The following is a 21952-nucleotide window of genomic DNA, read 5'->3' as shown; positions in this document are numbered from 1 at the left end:
ATGTTAGACAAGCAATCCAGTGGTTAGTTTTAGGGTAAGGGTTTTTTTATTTATTCACTTTAAGAGAAAGGGATTTCAGAAACAAGTCTCACAAGTTTGCCTCAAGGTAACATTAACAAAAGCTAACTGTTGTTAGACTATGTTCCCCGCTTCTAAACTTATGAAATGAATGAGAAAAATATGAACAACTCTTCATAGAGCCACATCCACACAGCTTTAAAGTTGTAGGAAGCTGAAGCACTGCATTCGTGCCAGCGCCTAGTTGTAGTTTCTAAGGTATTAGAAAGTTGTTTTTTCTGGAAGGGGTTTAGCATTTGATCAATTCCCTTGGGATGCCATCAAGAACTGTTTTTACAATCAATAGTGTGTTTAAGTTTCCAACCCTGCTTCAAAGGTCCATCATACAAGATGGGGGATCTATTGGCAGCTGCTGATAATAACATTCATCATTATGGTTTACTAATTGTTGTCTTTTTGTCCTCTAGGTTGCACTGCCACATCTACAGTAGCGCAGAATGGACAGAGGAAACATGATTGGGCCTCAAGTTTTTTGCAGCCAATATACATTCTCCTACAAACTTGGGATAGGAGGGTGAGTGAACAAGTTATCCATTGGTTGGAACCTACCATTGTTAGACGTACTAAATCCTGCACACTGCTCCTTCAAATGGACAATGTGAACATATGTCGCCATTTTGTAATTTCTGTTATTTTCAGTTGAGAATGTTTCAAAGTAATCTTAAAAAATTAAACTTACTTTTTGTTTATACTGTTTATAAGTAGATGTTTAAATATTAAATGCTGTATTCATTAATGGTTGTATAATTCTACAAATATTTTTATATTTTAAGTTTTAACATTTTTATAGTAATTGTTCCCTACAGAACATTTTGTGCTGTCTTTTTATTGAACGTCTTTGATTGGAAAATGTTAGAAAAAAGCTGTAAAATAACAGTATTCTACCTGTAGAACTTTAGGTTCTGCATTTACTTTTGTGTTTGATCATAAAAATCTAATAAAAAAAATGTAAAAAACAGTTTTTCTCATCAGAACTTTATTTAAGGTATTTGAATGTAACATTTTAAGACAATGGATTTTGAAAAGAGAGGAAACATCTGTAATACTACAATGTTTTCCTGTAAAATCTTTAAGGACAATTCCTGTTTATTAATTGCTTTAGCACTTTATTTCAGTGAAAGTATTTTACTTTAATTTAAGGGTTTTTGTTTGGCAGTTTTCTTTTTTACAGTGTAGCCTATTTGATTTGACCCAACTGGACTCACGGGTGAGATGCTTTTTGTGCATTTTTGCTTGCTGTATGTGGATGACGTGATTAGTCATGTCATCCAATAGTATTTGACAGGAAACCATTGTATGAGCTTCCTCCAGGAAGGACCGGAGCTGGGGACTACAGTTATGCACGTATATCATTGTAAATTGATAGTAAATTGCTGGCTACTCATCTGCATTACTTTCACAGTACACATTGTACATTCACAGTAAATTACTGGCAACTCTTTTGCATTACTTTCACAGTACACATTGTACATTCACAGTAAATTACTGGCAACTCCTGTATTGCTTTCACAATAGAAATGTAAAAGTACAGGCCCTTGTTGTAATGCATGTACAACAAAATGATGTAATTCCCCAGTAACATACTGTAATATCACAGTAATTCCTTAGTCATTGAAGCTGTGAAGTTACAGTATACAGTTTTACCTTTACAACAATGCATTGTAATATCATGGGTGTGAAATTACAATACATTGCTGTGAAGACATTCACAGCAATGTATTGTAATATCATGGGTGTGAAATTACAATACATTACTGTGAAGACATTCACAGCAATGTATTGTAATATCATGGGTGTGAAATTACAATACATTACTGTGAAGACATTCACAGCAATGTATTGTAATATCATGGGTGTGAAATTACAATACATTGCTGTGAAGACATTCACAGCAATGTATTGTAATATCATGGGTGTGAAATTACAATACATTGCTGTGAAGACATTCACAGCAATGTATTGTAATATCATGGATGTGAAATTACAATACATTACTGTGAAGACATTCACAGTAAATTGCTGTGAATCTTACTGTGAAAGTCATGCAAAATTTGGCCAAGTATTTATTGTGAATTCACGGTGAATATTTTTACAGTGTACTTTTCTCTTCAATTAACACAATATCCTTAAAATAGTGTAACATTGATTTGTAACTGAATTTGTTTAAATTGATCTTATTGAGATATTGATTAATTAGTTATCCTAGATATTGAAGATCTTGAAGAGGAAGTTTGTTCTGCCATGCAAACAGCTAAGAGTTGAGTTTCTCAAAGATATAACTCATGGTAGAATTTATATGAAAACATTAGTTATTTAAAACAAATTGTAAACTCATTATATTTGTATTTGCTTACAGTAAATGTTCTTAAAATCCTGTGAGACTGAGAAAAACATGTCAAAATATATATTTTTGTGTCAAATCTGAAAATGATTCTGAAAAATGAAATAGAAAGCTTCTGCATTTGCGCCATCATTAAACAAAGAGTGAAGAAAGACAACACATACTTATAGGAGGATATATCAAACAAATGAATGACCACTTCTATGCACCTTTACCCAGGGGGCAAAACCCATTTTTTTGGGAAATCAGACATGGAATGTTGTAAAAGGTTGTCCACCAGAAATGATATCTAGGACCAGGGTAGTGCACAGACATTTTGGGGGGCGGGTGCTCAAGTGATAAAAAGGGCACTTCCCATAATCATTTATAAAAAAATGTTTTCAAACAAAAAGTTAAATATAGTTGCACATCTCTGACTTACTGACCAATTTATTTTAATACCCTCACACTCACGCAATTGTTTAATACTCAACAGAATTCTACAAAAGAATCAGCTAACACAGAGACAATGGTCTTCTTTAGTATTCACAATGCACAAGAGCAGACAACAAACTAGAGAATGCAATTTCTGAAGAAATTGCTAGTGGGAATGCTTTATGCTGAAAAGCTGATGCTAAACTGCTACAGTATGCTGAAATGTAATGTGTAAGAAGAAAGTGAAGAATTTAGATTGAAATGATACATGAACACTGGGGGCTTGAATGTGTGATGAGTGAAGAAAAGAAAGTAAAAAGGCTTGGAAAAGCAGCAGAATATTTGAACTGCAAACTTTTGAACTAACTTGATGGTGAATGATCTGTCTCCATGGCAACGACATTTGATGACACCCCATAATACGCTTAGATGCGTTGATGGCTGCATCATTACCAAACCTGTGAAGTTTTGGGCCGTTTGGAACATTTTCACTGAAGTTATGAGAAAACCGTGTTTCATGGCGAGCATTGTGTTGCCATGGCAACGTCATTTGAAGAAACCCCATAATTGACGTAGAGCTGTTGAGGGCTGGACCGGTGATATACAAGCGAAGTTTGGGGGACGATCGGACCGTTTCCATTGGACTTACAGCGACATCGTGCTTCATGGCGAGTGGTCTGTCGCCATGGCAACGGCATTTGATGACACCCCATAATACGCTTAGATGCGTTGATGGCTGCATCGTTACCAAACCTGTGAAGTTTTGGGCCGTTTGAAGCATTTTCACTGAAGTTATGAGAAAACCGTGTTTCATGGCGAGCATTGTGTTGCCATGGCAACGGCATTTGAAGAAATCTCGTAGATGTCTTCATGGCTGGACTGTTAGCACACATGTGAATTTTGAGCACTTTTTGAAAATGTTCATAGGAGTTAAAGGGACATCGTGTTTTATGGCGAGGGATGCGTTTCCATGGAAACGGCATATGGTGAGATTTCAAATTTGGCGTAGAGCTGTTGAGGCATGGACCGGTGATATACAAGTGAAGATTGGGGGACGATTGGACCGTGTCCATTGGACATACAGCGACATCGTGTTTCATGGCGAGTGGTCTGTCGCCATGGCAACGGCATTTGATGACACCCCATAATACGCTTAGATGCGTTGATGGCTGCATCGTTACCAAACCTGTGAAGTTTTGGGCCAGACTGACTGACTGACTGACTGACTGAGAGAGAGAGATAGAGTGTATGAAATGAACAGTTAGAACTGACTGCTGTCAGTTGGAGTGATGACATCATCGTGTTCCATTACACAGGTGTTTATAGTTGAGCTAACGAGGTCTGTAGAGATCAAAGGTTTGCATTGTTCTGAATGAGAGATAAACCTCTTACATGTGAACGTTTTGTGGAAGAACCATAACAGATATCTGTGAAATTTCAAAACGTGAAGCATGTCAAGGAAGTTGAGTATCTGAAGTGTAATTTTTGTGTACTTTCGGGTTAATAATGTGGCCTTTTTGGCAGTTTAACTAAAGGTGTGCGGCTGCTGCTGTGAGGAAATATCAGCCTGAAATTACAATGGGTTTTAATGGAGACATGTTGAAAGTTTTTGTCACTTCATGCCCTCAAGAGGCATTTTGTTTAATTATTTTTGCTTAATTATTTGTCATTTTTCAAGCTACGAGATGTTTTCCTACGTTTGTCATGAAAAATTATGTCTCAGGAATGTAGGGTTTGGGAATTATGGCAGTTTAAAAAAAAATATATGAAGGCAAATTTCAAGATTTCCTACCCTCTAGCTGTGACATCACGCACTCTAGTTAATGTTAAAATCTGAAGAAAGCCTCTTTACCAAGGTCTGAACAATGTTTAATATCTCTAAAAGTAAGAATCAGATTTAAAAGTTGTGTTACACGAATAATGTCAGAAAGATGTGTAACATTTTAAAGTTGGAATGAGGTTTCTGAGTGAAAGTATGAATGAACAGTTAGCAGTTGAAGTCGCATGAAGATTGTTCAAGTCTGAAGATTTTCTCCATTGACTTCAATGGTTAAAAATGTGATGTATTATGGGATGTATCTCTGGAATTATGAAAGTTATGAATAATACAAGTAATAGCCATCGATTCCCGACCGAGCTGAACGTTTTGATGCAGGACGAGAAGACGCGCAAAATTCCGGCGGAATAATGATAATTTTGTCCGTAGAATAACATATAGTTGGAATGCTGTATCAGCATTCCCACTAAACTAGTAAAATGAATAGTTGAGTCAATATCACCATACGGTGCATTTGAGACTTCCCCATTTCCCCAAAATAAATCTGAGATTTTCCATTGAACTTCATATTCATCGTATTAAGTATACGTTATGCTGTTAGAAATGGATGTTCGTCAAGCTCCCACACTTTTTATAAATTAACTGCAAGTACATGCAAACAGCAAAATGTATCCACCCTGTCATGGACAACATTCAAAGATGTAATACATTGTAATTACATAGTGATTATAAAATGTACATTTTCAGAAAACTTTTTCCATGAACTGAAATATGTTGTTGAGAAAGGGACTATAGCTTTCTGAAAATGTATATTTTATATTATTTATGGAAGGCTTGCTGACAGGGTGGACAATGACAGGGTGGACATTTTTGGCTAATATTAACATTTAATGAGCACATGGTGGACCTTCAGTTAGCAACATGATTCAGTTAGCAAGGTGACTGTGTACTGTTTAACAAATATATTTCGAATTTCTGAAAGGTTTTTATATTAATTGACATTTCACTATGACAGAATGGACATGTTAAGCTTGACAACATCCAACTACACACATAATATGATTAACATTTCGAAATATAAGTTAAAAAACCTACTTTGCAACTAGCCAATGTCTCAGCCTCCATTGAGGAAAGACAAAATGGTGGTAGTGATGTCACTGAAAACATCAGAGGGTTTTTTATGGGGCAGTCACCCCTTAATGCCAGGGTGGACAGCAAATGTCAGGGACAACCGGAAGGGGAGCTCAACCGGAAGGGGAGGGACTTCACCTCTCTATAGAGTGGCGAAGTCCCTCCCCTTCCGGTTGAGCCCCATAGGACCTTATTTCGGAAAAGTTATGCATTGAAGTCAATGGAGAGAGAAAGATTATCTTTCGATCCCGTTTGAATTGTGCCACGAATTACACATATGATGTTTGTCAATTTAAAAGATAATTTTGCAAGTAAAAAAAAAAAGAATGTGTCGTAAAACTGTGAAGTAACACATTTGTTTGTGTGAAACGCTCAATGAACTACATCTCTGGTCAACAACAACACACGTCACCAAGATGGCCGTCACTACTGTCTTGTCAACACAACGACCCTCACTATCACCACAATGAAACACGTCCTGAAGAATGTCATGCAAAGCTGCCTGCCTGCCTTCCTTTGATTCTCTCTGAACTGCCTGGTCGTTTTAATGTTTAATGTCAACCATTTGTGCAGATAGCATGAAGTAGAGAAGATCGCCGATGCTAACGTTAGCGTTAGCATTTCTCCCCCGGGCTTAAATGGTGTATTATAGAATGATCACACCGGTGACAGTACTATTCAAAGGGTTCACGAAATATGACTACTACTCTTACTGTTTAACATTTTGGGTTACTTAATGTTACTTCATGTTAAGGCTAATGACAAGGCTGTAATGCTAACTAACGTGCTAGCTACTAGCTAGGTAGCTAACTTGATCCACACACTCCTCTTTCATCAGACGGGAAGGGAAAGAACGAGCAAGACCCATTGCTGGTATAATAACAACCTGGTACTAAGCACACAGGCATCTTGTGAAAGTTATCTTATCTTAGCCAGCGCCATATAGATAGATTCTATCTATATGGCGCTGATCGTATATATACGGTATTATACGTATATCGTAGTGTCTCAATTGTGACATCACTTACGCGACTCTGGGATTTGTAGTCTTTCTAGTTGCGTATTTTTCATAGTCTTATATTTCAACAGTTTTACGACAAACTGTGACTTTTTTGACATGGAAATGATTTTTTAAGATTGACAAACATCATATGTGTAATTCATGGCACAATTCAAACGGAATCGAAAGATAAGTTTTCTCTCCCCATTGACTTCAATGCATCATTTTTCCGAAATAAGGTCCCATTACCCGGAAGTAAGTGGGCGTGACTTCGCCACTCTATAGCATGGCAGTAGACTGCTACTAATTTTCCCTATGCAATCTGAAGAGTAAAAGGGTCAAGTCCGTCAGAAAGCAATGACTGTAAGTGTAAGTGTAAGCCTTACACTTAAACATGTTGTGTTTATGTGATGTCATTTGGAGATGTTTAAACACAATGAGAAAATGCGCTAGCATTTGCGTTAGCATTCACACTAGCGTTAGCATACACGGTAGCGTTAGCATACATGCTAGCGTTAGCCATACTAGCCTGTATACACAGGGGTGCACATAACTTTTTTAGTGAGTTACTCAGATGAGTACCAGGAGACAGCGTTTGGTACTCACCCCACACGAAGCGTGGTCCTCCTCAGTGTCTCCTTCACTGTTCTCTATTTACACTTCTTGCATGCTATGATGAAGATGATGAAGATGCACCTCCCTGTCCCTTTTGAAGCCTCCGATTTGCTTTCTCCAAAACTTGTTGCCAAAACTGTGAAGTCCTTGCATTTCCTGAGGCCAAGTTGAAGGATCAAATACTAAGAAATTATCACATGACTTGAAGTCATATCTGATTTCAGATGTGGGAAGTTACTAAGTACACTTATTCAAGTACTGTACTTAAACAACACAGTCTCACGGCATTTCGTGTTATAGTCACGAAATTAATCTATTGATTCGTGTTCACCAACACGATTTCGCCATTTTTTTCGTGTCACACAGAACGATTTTAAAAGCAATGTAAATAATAACAAATTAGAAGGAAAAAGACATTTAAAAAAATACAGATTTAAGTATTCTGACACAGAACGATTTTAGAAGCAATGTATTTATATTGGTAGTATGTTTCGTGCCTGCACCAAATAATAACAAATTAGAAGGAAAAAAAGATGACATAAAATACAGATTTCAGTATTCTGAGGCTCTGAGCCCCATTTCTTTTCCTCACTGACGGCAACAAAAACTCAGACATTATACAATTTAAAATAAAAGGGATAGGGTTAGGCTTAGGGTAAGATATTGAGTAAGAACATGTTTTTATGAACCACACAGCTTCTGGTCTTCCAAGACCCGACCGGACAAAAAGACGTGTTGCAGGCACGAAACATACTACCAATAGAAATACATTGCATTTAAAATCGTTCTGTGTGACACGAAAAAAAGGTGAAAATCGTGTTGGTGAACACGAATCAATAGATTAAATTAATTTCGTGACTAATAACACGAAATGCCGTGAGACTGGGTTGACTTAAAGGTAGGGTAGGTAAGTTTGAGAAACCGGCTCGAGATACACTTTTTGTTATATTCCATGGAATGCTCTTAACATCCCGATAGCAATGAATATCTTAAGTGCTTTGACAAAAAAAATCCATAAAAAAATGTCATCTGTGGAAGCCGTAATACTGTAAAAAGTACGACCAATCATTTTAGCCGACCCGGCTAAAATAACTGGATGGCCTACCTGCCTGTCAGCCTTCCATCTGTGCACACATTTATCTCGTGCCCTCATTGGTCATGTGCACGTTTGTGTGTGTTGGAGGAGGGGCTCTGTAAGGAAGTAGCAGATTTTCTCCGGTTGTGTATTTTCAAATTCTAGCGATCTCGAGCCGGTTTCTCAAACTTACCTACCCTACCTTTAAGTACAATAATTTGAGATATTTGTACTTTACTTGACTTTGATGCTACTTTGTACTTCTACTCCACTACAGTTCAGAGGTAAATGGTGTACTTTTACTCCACTACATGTATTTAATCCCTTTAGTTACCTTACAGATCTGGATTAATGATGTGAAATATAATCAAGTCTTAAATCAGACTTTAGTTCCACCTGGAGTAAATTCACAAGCTACCCTGCAGTATACAAAGTCATTAAAACTAGCTGCACCTTTACCAGCTGTGATAACACTTTAATGATCAATCATTATAAAACATATCATATATATTATTATGAAATTGACCAATCTGCAGAATGACTACTTTTACTTTTGGTACTTTAACTATATTTTGATAATACTTTTCTAATTTTACTTGTGTAACATTTTGAATGCAGGACTTTTACTGTAACAGAGTATTCCCACACAAGATCTGAGTACTTCTTCCACCTCTGTCTGATTTCAAACTCTTCCATTAACACCCTGAGTAAGTTTGCAACTGTGTGTTTTACTCCACTTTGTCGTAAATAAAACTGCAGCAGCTTGACCACAGAGCGTGAACGTTGTGATCAGCTGATTTTGCGCAGTTCTCCAGTGTGTGCGCGGGGCACAGAATGTGCACGGGGCACAGAATGTGCACAGGGGAGTCTCCCACTGCAGAGTTTTGGCACAATTCTGTTGTTCATACCAACGTTAACCCTGCCTGTGCACACGGTGAACAACTCTGTCATCCAGTGATCTAAGCCTCTGCCTCCTGCAAAGCTTCACAGGTCCGTCTGTTATGTCCTTGGCGGCTCGGCCAGCACCCAGTTCAATCAGTCATAGAAAGTCCGAAGATTTTTTGCAGGGATCGAAACGGCAACGTAGCTGCTTAATGTCTTTGGTTTTTGTTGACATGTCTAGTAGTTTACTCCATTGAGTGTTGACAAGAAACACGTGTAGACTAAATAGCCGCGTACACACCAAGTACTTTCCTGTACTTAGTTCCGGCACTCAGAGCCCCGGCGCTTTTTACCCCAGGGCACTTAGTACAGATCGCGTTCACACCGGAGTACTTTTCCCTGAGGGAAGATTACGCAAATGAGCCGCTGACGTCACTTCTTCTTCTTCTGCTTTGGCTTTACTGGCAGGCCACAAACCACTTCACGGCGAGTACAGTAGGTGGCGGTATGCACCTTAAAGTTGTTTACAATCCGCTACAAAACAAGAAAACTTCCCGCGTATACTGCCACCCACTCGCTGTACATTAGGCGTCTGTTGTTTACCTTCCGACCTCAGACTTGATGGAGATGGAGTCGACTGAAGTTGTGCTGTTTGTGCTCATGTTATACAGCTTTGTAACTGAGTTAATGCAGCCTGAGCAACTTGCGTACAATAACAAAACAAGCCGAGCACGAGTGGTGGTGGAGAACGCTTTTGGCAGACTGAAGGGCAGGTGGCGGTGCTTGATGAAAAGAAACGACTGCAAGATGGACAAGATCAAAATCCAGGTGGCAGCATGTTGCATATTACATAACCTTTGTGAAAGTAATGATGAGTACAGGGACGAATGGACTGCCTTACCGGCGACCCAGCTTTATGAGGCATCTGAACAGCGTGTAAATTGTACATTGTAAACATTTTGACAATAAAGCTGATCTTTTGTACAGTGCTTTTGTTTCTCTCTTTTATTTTCCAGTCAAGACAGGCAACATTACAATAGTGTACAGTGTGGCAATATAATAACAATAAACTGTGCCAGGTGTGTTGTATGCACAGTAAATAGGCTCAGCAGCAAACCCACCTTTATTATTTATTATATATCTTCCTGAGACCCACTGCATCCGTCTGCCATAAACACTATGGAAACCTACATGTTAGTTTCGGCCCATAGTGGACTCCATTTTGTGTTGTGTAAAATGGGGGGGGGGAATTCAAAGTTTGCAAATCCCCATGTCCTCCTCAGAGGACAATCATAAAAACATTTAGTTTTAGGTCAAATAATATTTTAAATGATATAAATTATCATATTTGTGTATGTGCCCCTGCCATTCCTCCACAAGGCTGCAACATTGATGATAAATAAATGACAAATAAAGCTTTGCCAGTTTATAACCGATGAAACATGATGGTATCAGAATAATCACTTACTGTACATGTGATGTATAGGATGCTACGGTCACTAAAGATAAAGTGTCAGGAGAAATAAGCAAGATACAGGATCTGTTTAACAGTAAATAGAAGTTCACATTTTTAATGTAAATAAAATAGAAGTTGTACATGTAAATTAACATTATCAATATAAAATAAAGTGTCAGTTGTATCAGGACTATATAATAACAGTAATAACAATAATATAAAATGAACTGGTGAGCATCTTGTCCTCCGTTTCCTGGGCCTTGGTGAACAGCACCATCTGATCCCCGTGCATCGACTCTTTCACCACGGCACGCCGGTCCTCCAACGCCTGGACGGTGTCAAAGAAATTCGCATCCCGTGTCCGCTTTCCTAAGAGGGGAAAATAAGCAAGATACAAGATCTGCTTAGTCGCCATGTAGTTTTACAACATACTAGTGTGTGTGTGTGTGTGTGTGTGTGTGTGTGGTGTGTGTGTGTGTGTGTGTGTGTGTGTGTGTGTGTGTGTGTGTGTGGTGTGTGTGTGTGTGTGTGTGTGTGTGTGTGTGTGTGTGTGTGGTGTGTGTGTGTGTGTGTGTGTGTGTGGGTGTGTGTGTGGGTGTGTGTGTGTGTGTGTGTGTGTGTGTGTGTGTGTGTGTGTGTGTGTGTGTGTGTGTGTGTGTGTGTGTGTGTGTGTGTGTGTGTGTGTGTGTGTGTGTGTGTGTGTGTCTGTCTGTGTAGCTGCCGCTCAAAGTGCCCTTCTTTATTGTTTTGTATTTTTGAAGAGTGCTTCATGTATGCTTGAACTTTGTTTAATGTTGTTGAGGCAAGTTTTCTTACCGGAAGTCATGTGACCTCTAGCCCAGATGTTTACAATGTTTGTGAGAGAGTAAAAAGGCGCGAACATTTGTAAATGCCGGTCTAGGCGAATACGTTTTCACGCTGTTTCATAATTGTACCAAGAAGGAAATAAACATGATTGTGAACATCAGTTCGATGCGTAACGTTCTTTCAAGACAAAGTTACAGTGTGTGTACCTTTGCGTTTGGTTGCTGGTAAGGGGGACGACCAAGCGCTGTGATCTAGAATGCAAAGCTCGCTTGTTTCCAATCCCGAGAGTTGTCCATCCTCGCCTGAAACAGACGATTAGTGCCATGAGTTAGTGAAGCAAATTACAGAAACACTGCACAGTTATTCACAAGTCAAAACGTTTTTATAGCGGCCGAGAATATCTAGCTAGCTAGATGTAGCTAGCTCGGGGCCGGTGTTAGCCATTTCAGCCTAGCATGGCTAGCTTGATCTACTGAGCAAATAAAAGTACATCTGAGACCATTATTGTGCAGATTAAAACCCCAGTGCATGTAGTTGATTTTACCTTCGTCGTGGTCGTCATCGTTGGCCACTGAATCCGCCGTTTGTAGTCCTGCCTGAGTTTATTTATTTTTAGCCGGTATGCCGTGGGGCTGTGCACGATTCCCAGGTCGAGTGAAAGCTACTGAACTGGCTTCAGTAGCATTCCCTGGGTCGCGTCCTCGGCGTAGATCTCCAGAAGCGCCGACACCTCCTCATCACTCCACCGCTCCGATGATTTCTTGATGCTTGCCATAACTGCTTTCAAAAACAAACTACTCTCCGTCGGTGCGCTGGGTTTTTGTAGCGAGGAAAAACAATGGCGGCTCTACACAACATTTTCACAGTTGTACGGGGCGTGGTTTGCAATTCGCCCAGCCAATCAGCACTGGGGCACTTTTTTCCCACAGGAAAGTACGATCTCTCAGCAGGCACTAAAAATGGGGGTAAAAGTTCCCGAGATTAAGTACTCTTTTTGGTGTGAACGTGACATAAGGGGTACTAACAGAACTGAACGCGAAAAGTACGGTGAAAAGTACTCCGGTGTGAACGCGGCTAATATGTGTTTTGTTTTGATGTTTTGAGGTACGCAAAGGCGCATAGTGACACAAGGGACGTTACGCAATTCAGATTTGTGCCGCGCATGCGTACCTGCGTACCAGTTATGTGCACCCCTGTGTATACATGCTTATTGCACAGCTAGCATTAGCTTTATTTACCTTGTTTACACTTAGCGGTCCCATGTGTTAATCTGTGTATGTTACACTTGCATGTATGAGATCATTAAGTGCCTTGTAACTTCTTTTTTTATAGTTTCACTCTGTTTGAATGTCAGTGGACTGCAAATAAGTCAATAAAGGAGCATGGCTGCTCATTCCCTGGCTCTCAAAAGAGTTTGGCTGGCTGTTTAATCTATGTTCACACTGAGACAGTACAACACATAGAGAGAACAGTACACCTATTGTGTAAGTACATACAAACAGGTCACACAGTATGATCACAAATACATACAATCTGTTTTTATTAAAAAGTACAGGCTGCATGTGTTCTCAGCCTTGGAGAAACTATAGGTTACTAGCGTAACCCCAGTTCTCAGAGTAACATGAAGTGAGATGTCTCACTATGGGATGCGCCTTCCCGCGAATGCCTCAGAAGCATCAATCTCATTACGCCAATCCTGATTGGCTGGTGATCTTGACAACCACGTCAGGGAATCCACCCACCCTTTAAGTAGCTTGCGCTACGACGCAGCGTCATTCAAAATAAGCACCTCTTCTCGCTTCGCCTCAGTAAGAAGGGCTGTCTGGTGAGACATCTCACTTCATGTTACTCTGAGAACTGGGGTTACGCTAGTAACCTATAGTCAGGGTTGGGTTGTAACGGAATACATGTAACGGCGTTACGTAATCAGAATACAAAAATCAAGTAACTGTATTCAGCTCGTGTTACATTTGAAAAACGAGTAATCTGATTACAGTTACTTTAGTAAACCTGAAGTGAATACATTTTAGATTACTCATTGGAATTATTGGTGGAAAGATTTCCTCACAACATTTAATATTCATTACTAAAGGTACAGCCGAATCATCACAGCGCACAAAACCTATTACCGCCGCAGATGGACCAAAAAAGGGAGCGTTTGAAAAAAATGTGCGGTCCGCTCAAAACAATAACAACGAAACATGGAGGAACAAAAGTCTGCGTTTAAATCGTGGCGATATCGACACCACAGGAAAACCTCCTTCACTTCATGAAATCTCTGCAGCACCAGGAGGCAGCGGGAGGGTTAACTCAGCCTCGCCAACCTCGCTAACGCCAGTTTTGGCATGTGCCAACACTGGCAGGACAGAAGGCGACACGCCCGTTCTAAGCTGTGTCCCTCACTCCTCACATCCCAAGCTGCATCCCCAAAAAGTGTATTATGTTGTTACATCATTTCAGATGTTATGTTTCAGTTGTGCTCTTGATAAGCCATTAAAACAGTAAAAACACGTTCAGTTTCATTTAGCTTTTTGTGTCTCCTGTACACCAAAACATACCCATCTGTGATGGAAAAAGAAAGTAATCCAAAAGTAATTTAAAAGTAATCTGAATACGTTACTTTTTTAAGACACGTAACTGTAACTGTATTCGGATTACTTTCAGAGCCATGTATTCAGTAATCAGTAACTGATTACATTTACAAAGTAACCCTCCCAACCCTGCCTATAGTTCTCATTCATAACACTTCGTTCAATGTCTCACTATGGGATATTGAGTCTCCCGTATTGCTAGACATGCTTATCTCGAAAATCACCAAAAATCAGTACTCAACAGGTAGAACTCTGTCCCAACACGGGGCCCAGCACTGCATGGGCCACACTTGGAGCAGAGACATCCAATCTGTAAAAACGGACAAAAGTGAGCGGTGAAGACCAGCTTGCTGCCGCACAAATGTCCTGGATGGAAACACCCTTAAACAAAGCCCAGGACGTAGCCAGGCCACGAGTAGAATGAGCACGCAGGCCCGTTGGTGCCTGCAAACCCTGACTCATATAAGCCAGAGCTATCGCTTCCACAATCCAGTGGGAGCGTCGTTGCCTGGTAAAGGGCTTGCCCTTATGAGGGTCAGCCCAGGATACAAAGAGTTGGTCACTGCATCGAAACTCTTTAGACCTGTCCATATAGATGCGCAAGGCACGAACTGGACACAGCAAATTTGGCCGCTGTTCTTCAGAAGAACATAACGGTGAAGAAAATGCCGCAAGGTCAATGGGGGTGCATGAGCCAACCACCTTGGGCACAAAAGCAGGGTTAGGCTTCAGCAACACTCTTGCTTGCCCCGGGCCAAACTGAGTGCATGAAGGATGTACAGAGAGCGTATGAATGTCGCTGACTCGCTACAGTACACTTTAATCGTAGATCAATCAAGTCCTGCAGAAATGACAAAATCACACCGACAGGACATTGAAAAGAGACGTGTCCCTTTTGGAGGCACCACTCCTCAAACACCCTCCACTTACAGTCATAAAGAGACCTGGTGGTAGTGATGGGAATTATGGCTCTTTGAAGGGAGCCGGATCTTATGGCTCCGTTCCTTTCAAAGAGCCGTTCAAAAGAGCCGTTCAAAAGAGCCGTTTTTTTAAGGTTACTAGGTTTATCTGCAAAATAATCACCAGGATAATGATTGCCAGACCTAATGTCAATAATCGGCATTGTAAACATGACACAAGGTGGCGCCATATCCATGTCATTCATGTCAGTGAATGTACTTTGAATTTACCCTCTGTATGTGTTAAGTAAATAAAGTTGCCTTGCCTTGAATGAAATTCATGCAACTCTTAATATTAGATACTGTGTTTTTAAGTGGCGATGGAGATTATTTGTTGACCCTGCTTTAAAAGGATATTTTGCCTTTACAAATGGTGCGCTTTATCACTGCCTGGGTTTTGGTTGAAGTGCATCCAAATGCTGCTGCGTTTCGCGTTTGGCTCATTTTCCATCCGAAAAACACGTCGTCTACCTGTCCTGTACCACTTGTTATGACTTCTCTCTCGCGCGTATTCCGTTAAGACCCACCCCATCTCACTCCTCGTGCTGAAACCTACCAATCAGAGTAGTGGCGGATCTTCACAGAATACGTTTGGGGAACAAAATCAAGCTTTTTAAAAGGCGAGTGGATTTTGGCAGGCAGTGAGTGCGGACCGTGCGGACCAACGATTGAACGATAACAAGAACGGCTCTCACCAAGTAGGACTCGGTTCCCCTCGTTCGTACCAAAGAGCCGTTCAAAAGAATCGGCTCGTTCGCGACCGACACATCACTACCTGGTGGAGGAAGCCCTTGCACTCTGAATAGTGTTAGAGGAAGCCCCACTGTACTCAAATTACGGGCCAGGCCCATAGTGCCAAGCATTCCGGGTGTGGGTGAAAAATCATGCCCCCCGCCTGAGACAGTATGTCCCTGCGTAACGGGAGCTGCCACGGCTGCCCACACAGCAGCTGATATATCTCCGCCAGCCAATACATTGCAGGCCAGTGCGGGGCTATCAGGATCAGCGTGTGGCGATGCTCTCTCACTCTGGCCAGAGTCGGAGGTATTAGAGCCAGGGGTGGGAACGCGTACAGAAGGACCGGTGGCCAAGCGTGTGCGAGCACGTCCACGCCTAACGGTGCGTCTATACAGCGCATTGAAAACAGGGTTCCCGCGGGGTCTTAAAAAGTCTTAAAAAGTCTTAAATTTGATAATCTGAATTTAAGGCCTTAAAAAGGTCTTAAATATGACCAAAAAAATAAGAAAGGTCTTAAATATGATTTAGAAGGTCTTAAAAATGATGGGATTTGAAAGGTACTTCTGTGTTGCGATCGCGTCTAAAATGTGTTTTGGGGGACTTGTCCGGGCTGCAAAGTAACGGTAATAGCCTTTCAGTTCCCCCCCAACAATTTGTATTGAAATAAATCAACATGGAACCAGTAATCACTAACTTTGTTTCCCCCGGCCCCTTAACGGAGAACACCCAGCTAGTAACCTAGCAACCAAGCTTCAGCTAGCGGCAGTCAGAAACTCATGTCTCTTCGAATCTACTTACAAATAAATATGGGGAAGTGTAAGTTCAACCGTATTTGGTTGGAAAACATCGAATTTAGTGCTTGGTTGAAACCAGTGGAGGGGAACGTGTTTGAAGCCCGCTGCACCTTTTGCAAAAGAAATTAGCGTTTGTTTGGCTAATGTAGCGTTAGCTAGTGCAGCGTTAGCTAGTGCAGCAGCTCCCGCAACAACACCGTTGGATCTCCGGGCGACGTTTGGGTCTTCGACGTCAACCCTAAAAGCGGAGGTGCTGTAGTGTGTATACGCTAACTACCGTAGCTAAACACCAATCATACAACAGCAACGATGAAAGATTGTAGCAAGGCAGCAGAGCTCTGAATATAGCTCTTGTTTCTGTTTCTCTCTGTTTCTCATCTCTGTTTCTCCCTCTCCTCTCTCTCTCTCTCTCTCACTCTCTCTCTCCTCTCTCTCTCTCTCTCTCTCTCTCTCTTCTCTCTCTCTCTCTCTCTCTCTCTCTCTCGTCTTCGCATCTCGTCTCTCTCTCTCTCTCTCTCTCTCTCTCTCTTCTCTCTCTCTCTCTCTCTCTCTCACCCGTGGACTGAGAGACAGGCCGAAGGGAAGCACTCTGTACTCGTAACAGACACCCTGAAAAGCGAACCTCAGATATTTCCTGTGTGGATAATATATTAGGATGTGAAAATACGCGTCTTTCAGGTCGATTGATGTGAACCAGTCGCCCTGTCGCTGTGAGCTCTGTGCTAACAGCTAACGGCTGATGTTTTGGTTTTCTGATTCAACGTCAGTGGCTAAGATCCTCCCTGCTGATTGACTACCGCGAGAACGCGTCACGCGAATTTGACGCTCGAGTTGAACAAATTGATAAAGAGACTCGTACACACACACGCACACACAGACTTTTGCATTTCAAAGTATTGCTTGTTCATACAGTTGAATGTTGGAGCTTCACTGTGCACTGCTGAATGATGTATGTGCAGAGTTTGACTCTTGAAGGCTGTTTCTTTTGCTCTGAAATTGAATATATTTTTTACATATTAATAGAATTTTAGATTTTTTGATTTGATTTCGGGTTTGTGAATGGGAGAAGTAGTAGATGGAAAACATACCAAACACTAATTATTCAAAGTAGAGTATTTCATTTTATATACGGTAATACTAAGAAGAATACCTATATGATTATAATGTTTGACATTATTGATATTAAAAAAGTGATTTGTGATTTGTTTTCCATGTCATTCGTCATAAGTTGAACTTAATGTCAACTTCCAGAAAGGTTTAACTCAGTTTGCCTTGTCCTATAACATAGAACACCTTCAATTAAAGGGTTTTGCAAAGAAAGTGGTGGCCATTTTGAATTTCGCTTCCTGTAGCTTTCCAGTCTGTAAACTGAAAAAATCTGTAAACATTTAATCAATTCAAATTAGCATCGGCAGCAAACCTTCTGTATATTAATGTAAACCCTTCAATATGTTATAGAAATAATATTTTAAGTATATTTACCCATTTTGAACACAGCAAACAATCCAGAGGACAGAAGTGCCTTGCTTGAAATGGATTTCGCTTTGGAGAGACAAAAAAGGCACATTGCCATCTAGTGGCCTGATTGAGAACATGCTTTACCAAGGCATCACCTGAAAGCTTATTTTCTGCTCTTTCAACAGGTTTTCTCAGTTTGTCTTTACCATGAACTGTCACAGAGATATTCAATCAGAAAGAGAATGATGGCATCTGATCCAGCCAGAATATTTTACTTTTTTTCATATTGGGGTTGCATTGTTGGACCCTCACTGTAGCTTTCCAGTAGCTAGTTGACCCGGTTTGTCCACCCAGGTTGTGATCCTTGAAGGTCCTAGATATAATTTCTGTCGGACAACAATTTTACAACATTCCATGTCTGTAAAAATGACTTAGCCCCCTGGGTACCTTGGTAAAAAACTGGACGTATATTTTTTATAGTAAATAACTGTATGTTAATATTTGTCATTGTTTTTTTGTCTTTACAGCGGGCAGTGTGATGTATAACTCAGGTAAGACATACATCTGAATTGGACATAACAGAAACAATATTGATTAATTAATAATATGATGTATTTGAATGAATAACATACATTTTGTCTTAAGAGTAGATCTACTGATTATTAACAATCTTTTTTTTTTAATCTGTTTCTGAATCATTTTTTTCTTTTTAACAGCACCACAAGGTGTACCAGGTAATTTGGACCAATTCATAATATACTGTACTTCATACACTTTTGCATAAATAAGCTTTAGAAAAAAAGAAATCACGACCAAAAAATGAAAAAGAAACGGGGGGTTTACGTATTGTAACCCTAGTTATATAAGCACAGACGGAGCCCTCTACTGGACTGTATGGGTACTACTCTCTATCATGCTATGCGTGCATTCACCTACTGAGTTGCATAAACGTAGCCGGCTAATCGGGGGAAGGCTAATCGGGGGAAGCCTACCTGAATGCGTGCGCAGGCCCACAGTTTGTAAGGCGGCTATGCCCTCCGACCGTCATCCTACACCCTCTTCAGCGAGCGGCATAGGAAAGACAGGGCCCCCAGGTAGAGGGCTCCGCCTGTGCTTATATAACTAGGGTTACAATATGTAACCCCCCGTTATATATCACACAGGCTCCGCCCTCTACTGGACTCTATGGGTACAGTGGGTGCTGGTGCTGGTACTGGACCTGCCCCGGAACCGGCCGAGGAAGCAGGAGAAGCAGCGGGAGCCGTGGGTGCTCTGGACCTGCGCCTCTCTCTCCTTCTCACCGTGGGCTCGCACTCGCCTCGCTGAGGGAGAGCCAGCGGCAGCATATTGGCTGAGCTGCGCTCTTTCCTCCTCCAAAGCGGCTGAAGCACTGCGTGACCGCGGTGACCGCGGTGACCGATGAGCCCTTCCGTGGACACGGGGGCTCCAAGGAGATCATCACGGTCCTTCTTGGAGAGTGCCGTGAGTCCCAACCACACGTGGCGTGATCCCACTGTGGCCAGGGACATCACGCGACCAGCTGCGGCGGCTACACCATGGCCAGATTATTCATCTGTCCGATGCAGCGGTCCACATACTCACTCCGGTCTTCCTGAGAAGGGTAGGCGGGGGCTTCCGGCTGAGGAGTAATCAGCTAAACCCCTAACACGCCCAGATTGTTGGCCACCGCGGCCAGCTGTGCCCCGAGCCGGAATATCTTATCCAGATATTCCAGCGCTTCACGGTCACAAGGCAGCGGGGGCAGGGGTCTTCTCCCTCTGCCCAACCTGCTGCCTGGGGAGCAGATTGGCCACGAGGCTCTCATCGAGGGGGGGCACACCGGGACACGTTGTGTCCGAGTGGCCCTGCACCCTGAGAAAACCCGCCATGCCGGCCACCGGAGCCCTCGTTCTCAGAGGGTGCCGCCATGTCGCCTCCACACACTGCCAGATATCTGGCAATTGGGGCGAAACAAACGCCGACTGGGCTGGCTGAACCAGGCCATAAAACCCCTGACGGAGGCGGCTCACCGGACTGGGTGGTAGCGGAGGGGCGAGTGGTAGGCTCCGCCACCATGGCCATCACCAGCGGGAAATCCTGGCGGGCAAATCCTGGCGGGCAAATCTGCGCGGTGGACCCTCATGGACACCGGACCCAGAAGCGCCCGACAGCGAGAAGTCCTCGTCTTCCTCCTCCTCGACAAACGGGGCTGCCCGGCCCACCGGAATGGCGAACACGAAAGGCACCTCCTCTGCCACCTCCTGGTCCTCCATCTCCACCATCTCGAGGTCCTCCTGGTCCTGTGCCTCGTCCGCCGAGACATAATGCGCCTGGAAGTGGTCCAGGCGATGTTGGCGTCTAAGCCGTGGGAGCGCCCGACAGGCACTGCAGGACGGGGAATGTCTGCCATCCTCGATGGTGTGGTCAGCCCCCAGACACTCGAAGCACCATCTGTGAGGATCAGAGCCCGCGATTAAGCCAGGGCAAGTAGGGAAAGGCCGAGTTTCCAGGAGTGGTGAGTCCATATTCTTTTTTCTCTTCTTCTTCTGACGTTTTAGCTTTCTTCAGTTGTCTGCTCGCTGAAGAGAAAAAGGATGGCGGTCGGAGGGCGTAGCCGCCTTATATACTGTGGGCCTGCGCGCGCATTCAGGTAGGCTCGGCCCGATTGGCCGGCTACGTTTATGCAACTCAGTAGGTGAATGCACGCATAGAATGATAGAGAGTAGTACCCATGGAGTCCAGTAGAGGGCGGAGCCTGTGTGATATATAACAGATGCTAATCTTGACAATATTTTAAAACAATTAGTGTCCTTTTTCAAAGTAAACTAACAACTGAATATTTAATTCACTTTATCATTTCTTTCTTTTTGACAGGCAAGTAAGATAAAAGTTCACCTTTTCATTAACACTATTCATTATTAATCAATACAATTATGAAAAGAAGACATAACATAACATGAAAACAGCGTACATTTTTTAACATGACAAAATGTTTTTTTTCATTATGTTAAAAATGAGAAGAAGCACTGTAGTTCATTTGATGTCAAGAACTGAGGGTGGAGGATGCATGCTTTAGTATTTCAAAGTAACTGATCAGCTGTATGGTAGTTTGTATGGAAGCAATTAAGAGACAGAAGTATTTGAATTTGATCAGACACCGAATTTATAGCATTGAAAATACTTACTTTGAAAATCATGTATCTGGATTTCTTTGCTCCGAATTTACCTATGTGAAATAAAAATGTAACAATTCAAGTTAAAACAATTCGAATGGACAATTTCGGTGTTTAAAATTCGACGTCAAAAATGTCGATGCAGCATCATCCGGGCTACCCAGATGATAAGGATAAACAATCGAGCCTGAATGCAATCGAACTGACTTCTGGCCTATCAGAGCACGGCTTTGTCAGTCATGTGATCAAAACAATCCGGGAGAAAGATGACGGAGAACAGCGGGGCTCCGGTAAGTAGTCAGTTTGTGCTGTTTATTTTACAAGCTGTGAGGGCTCGACAGCATTTGTATCTTACATTAGCTAGCTAAATGAGTGATCTAGCCTTGTGCCTTGCTAGGTAAGTGCTCTTACCTGTGATGCCTCCTCCAAACATTATAAGGCAAGGCAAGGCAAGGCAAGGCAAGGCAAGGCAAGGCAAGTTTATTTATATAGCACATTTCAACACAAGGCAATTCAAAGTGCTTTACAAAAATGAAAGACATTAATAGCATTTAAGAAACATATTATGAAATGATATCTAAAAACACTCACTTAAAAGCAATGATATAAAATGGCCTTTAAAAACACTCATTTAAAAGCAAAGATACATGAATTACCAACACA

The 21952-nt window shown here is 41.7% G+C and overlaps 1 protein-coding gene across 10 annotated transcripts in view; it reads left to right on the top strand.

Annotated features, from left to right (window-relative positions):
• LOC117489434 (inter-alpha-trypsin inhibitor heavy chain H3-like) overlaps positions 1–21952 on the top strand; it is an 83475-nt gene that overhangs the window by 42364 nt on the left and 19159 nt on the right. For 9 of the 10 annotated variants that reach the window (XM_034138706.1, XM_034138700.1, XM_034138704.1 and 6 more), the window contains 2 exons: positions 18644–18667; positions 18833–18850. In XM_034138706.1, coding sequence (XP_033994597.1) covers positions 18644–18667; positions 18833–18850 — 42 coding nt within the window. The remainder of the gene's footprint in view (positions 1–18643; positions 18668–18832; positions 18851–21952) is intronic. The other variant, XM_034138705.1, reaches the window with a different exon arrangement.

Source organism: Trematomus bernacchii, unplaced genomic scaffold (genome assembly GCF_902827165.1).
Source record: "Trematomus bernacchii unplaced genomic scaffold, fTreBer1.1, whole genome shotgun sequence".
Classification (NCBI taxonomy): domain Eukaryota; kingdom Metazoa; phylum Chordata; class Actinopteri; order Perciformes; family Nototheniidae; genus Trematomus; species Trematomus bernacchii.
The sequence above is the reverse complement of the archived record's forward strand: the minus strand, read 5'-3'. Positions and strand labels throughout refer to the sequence as shown.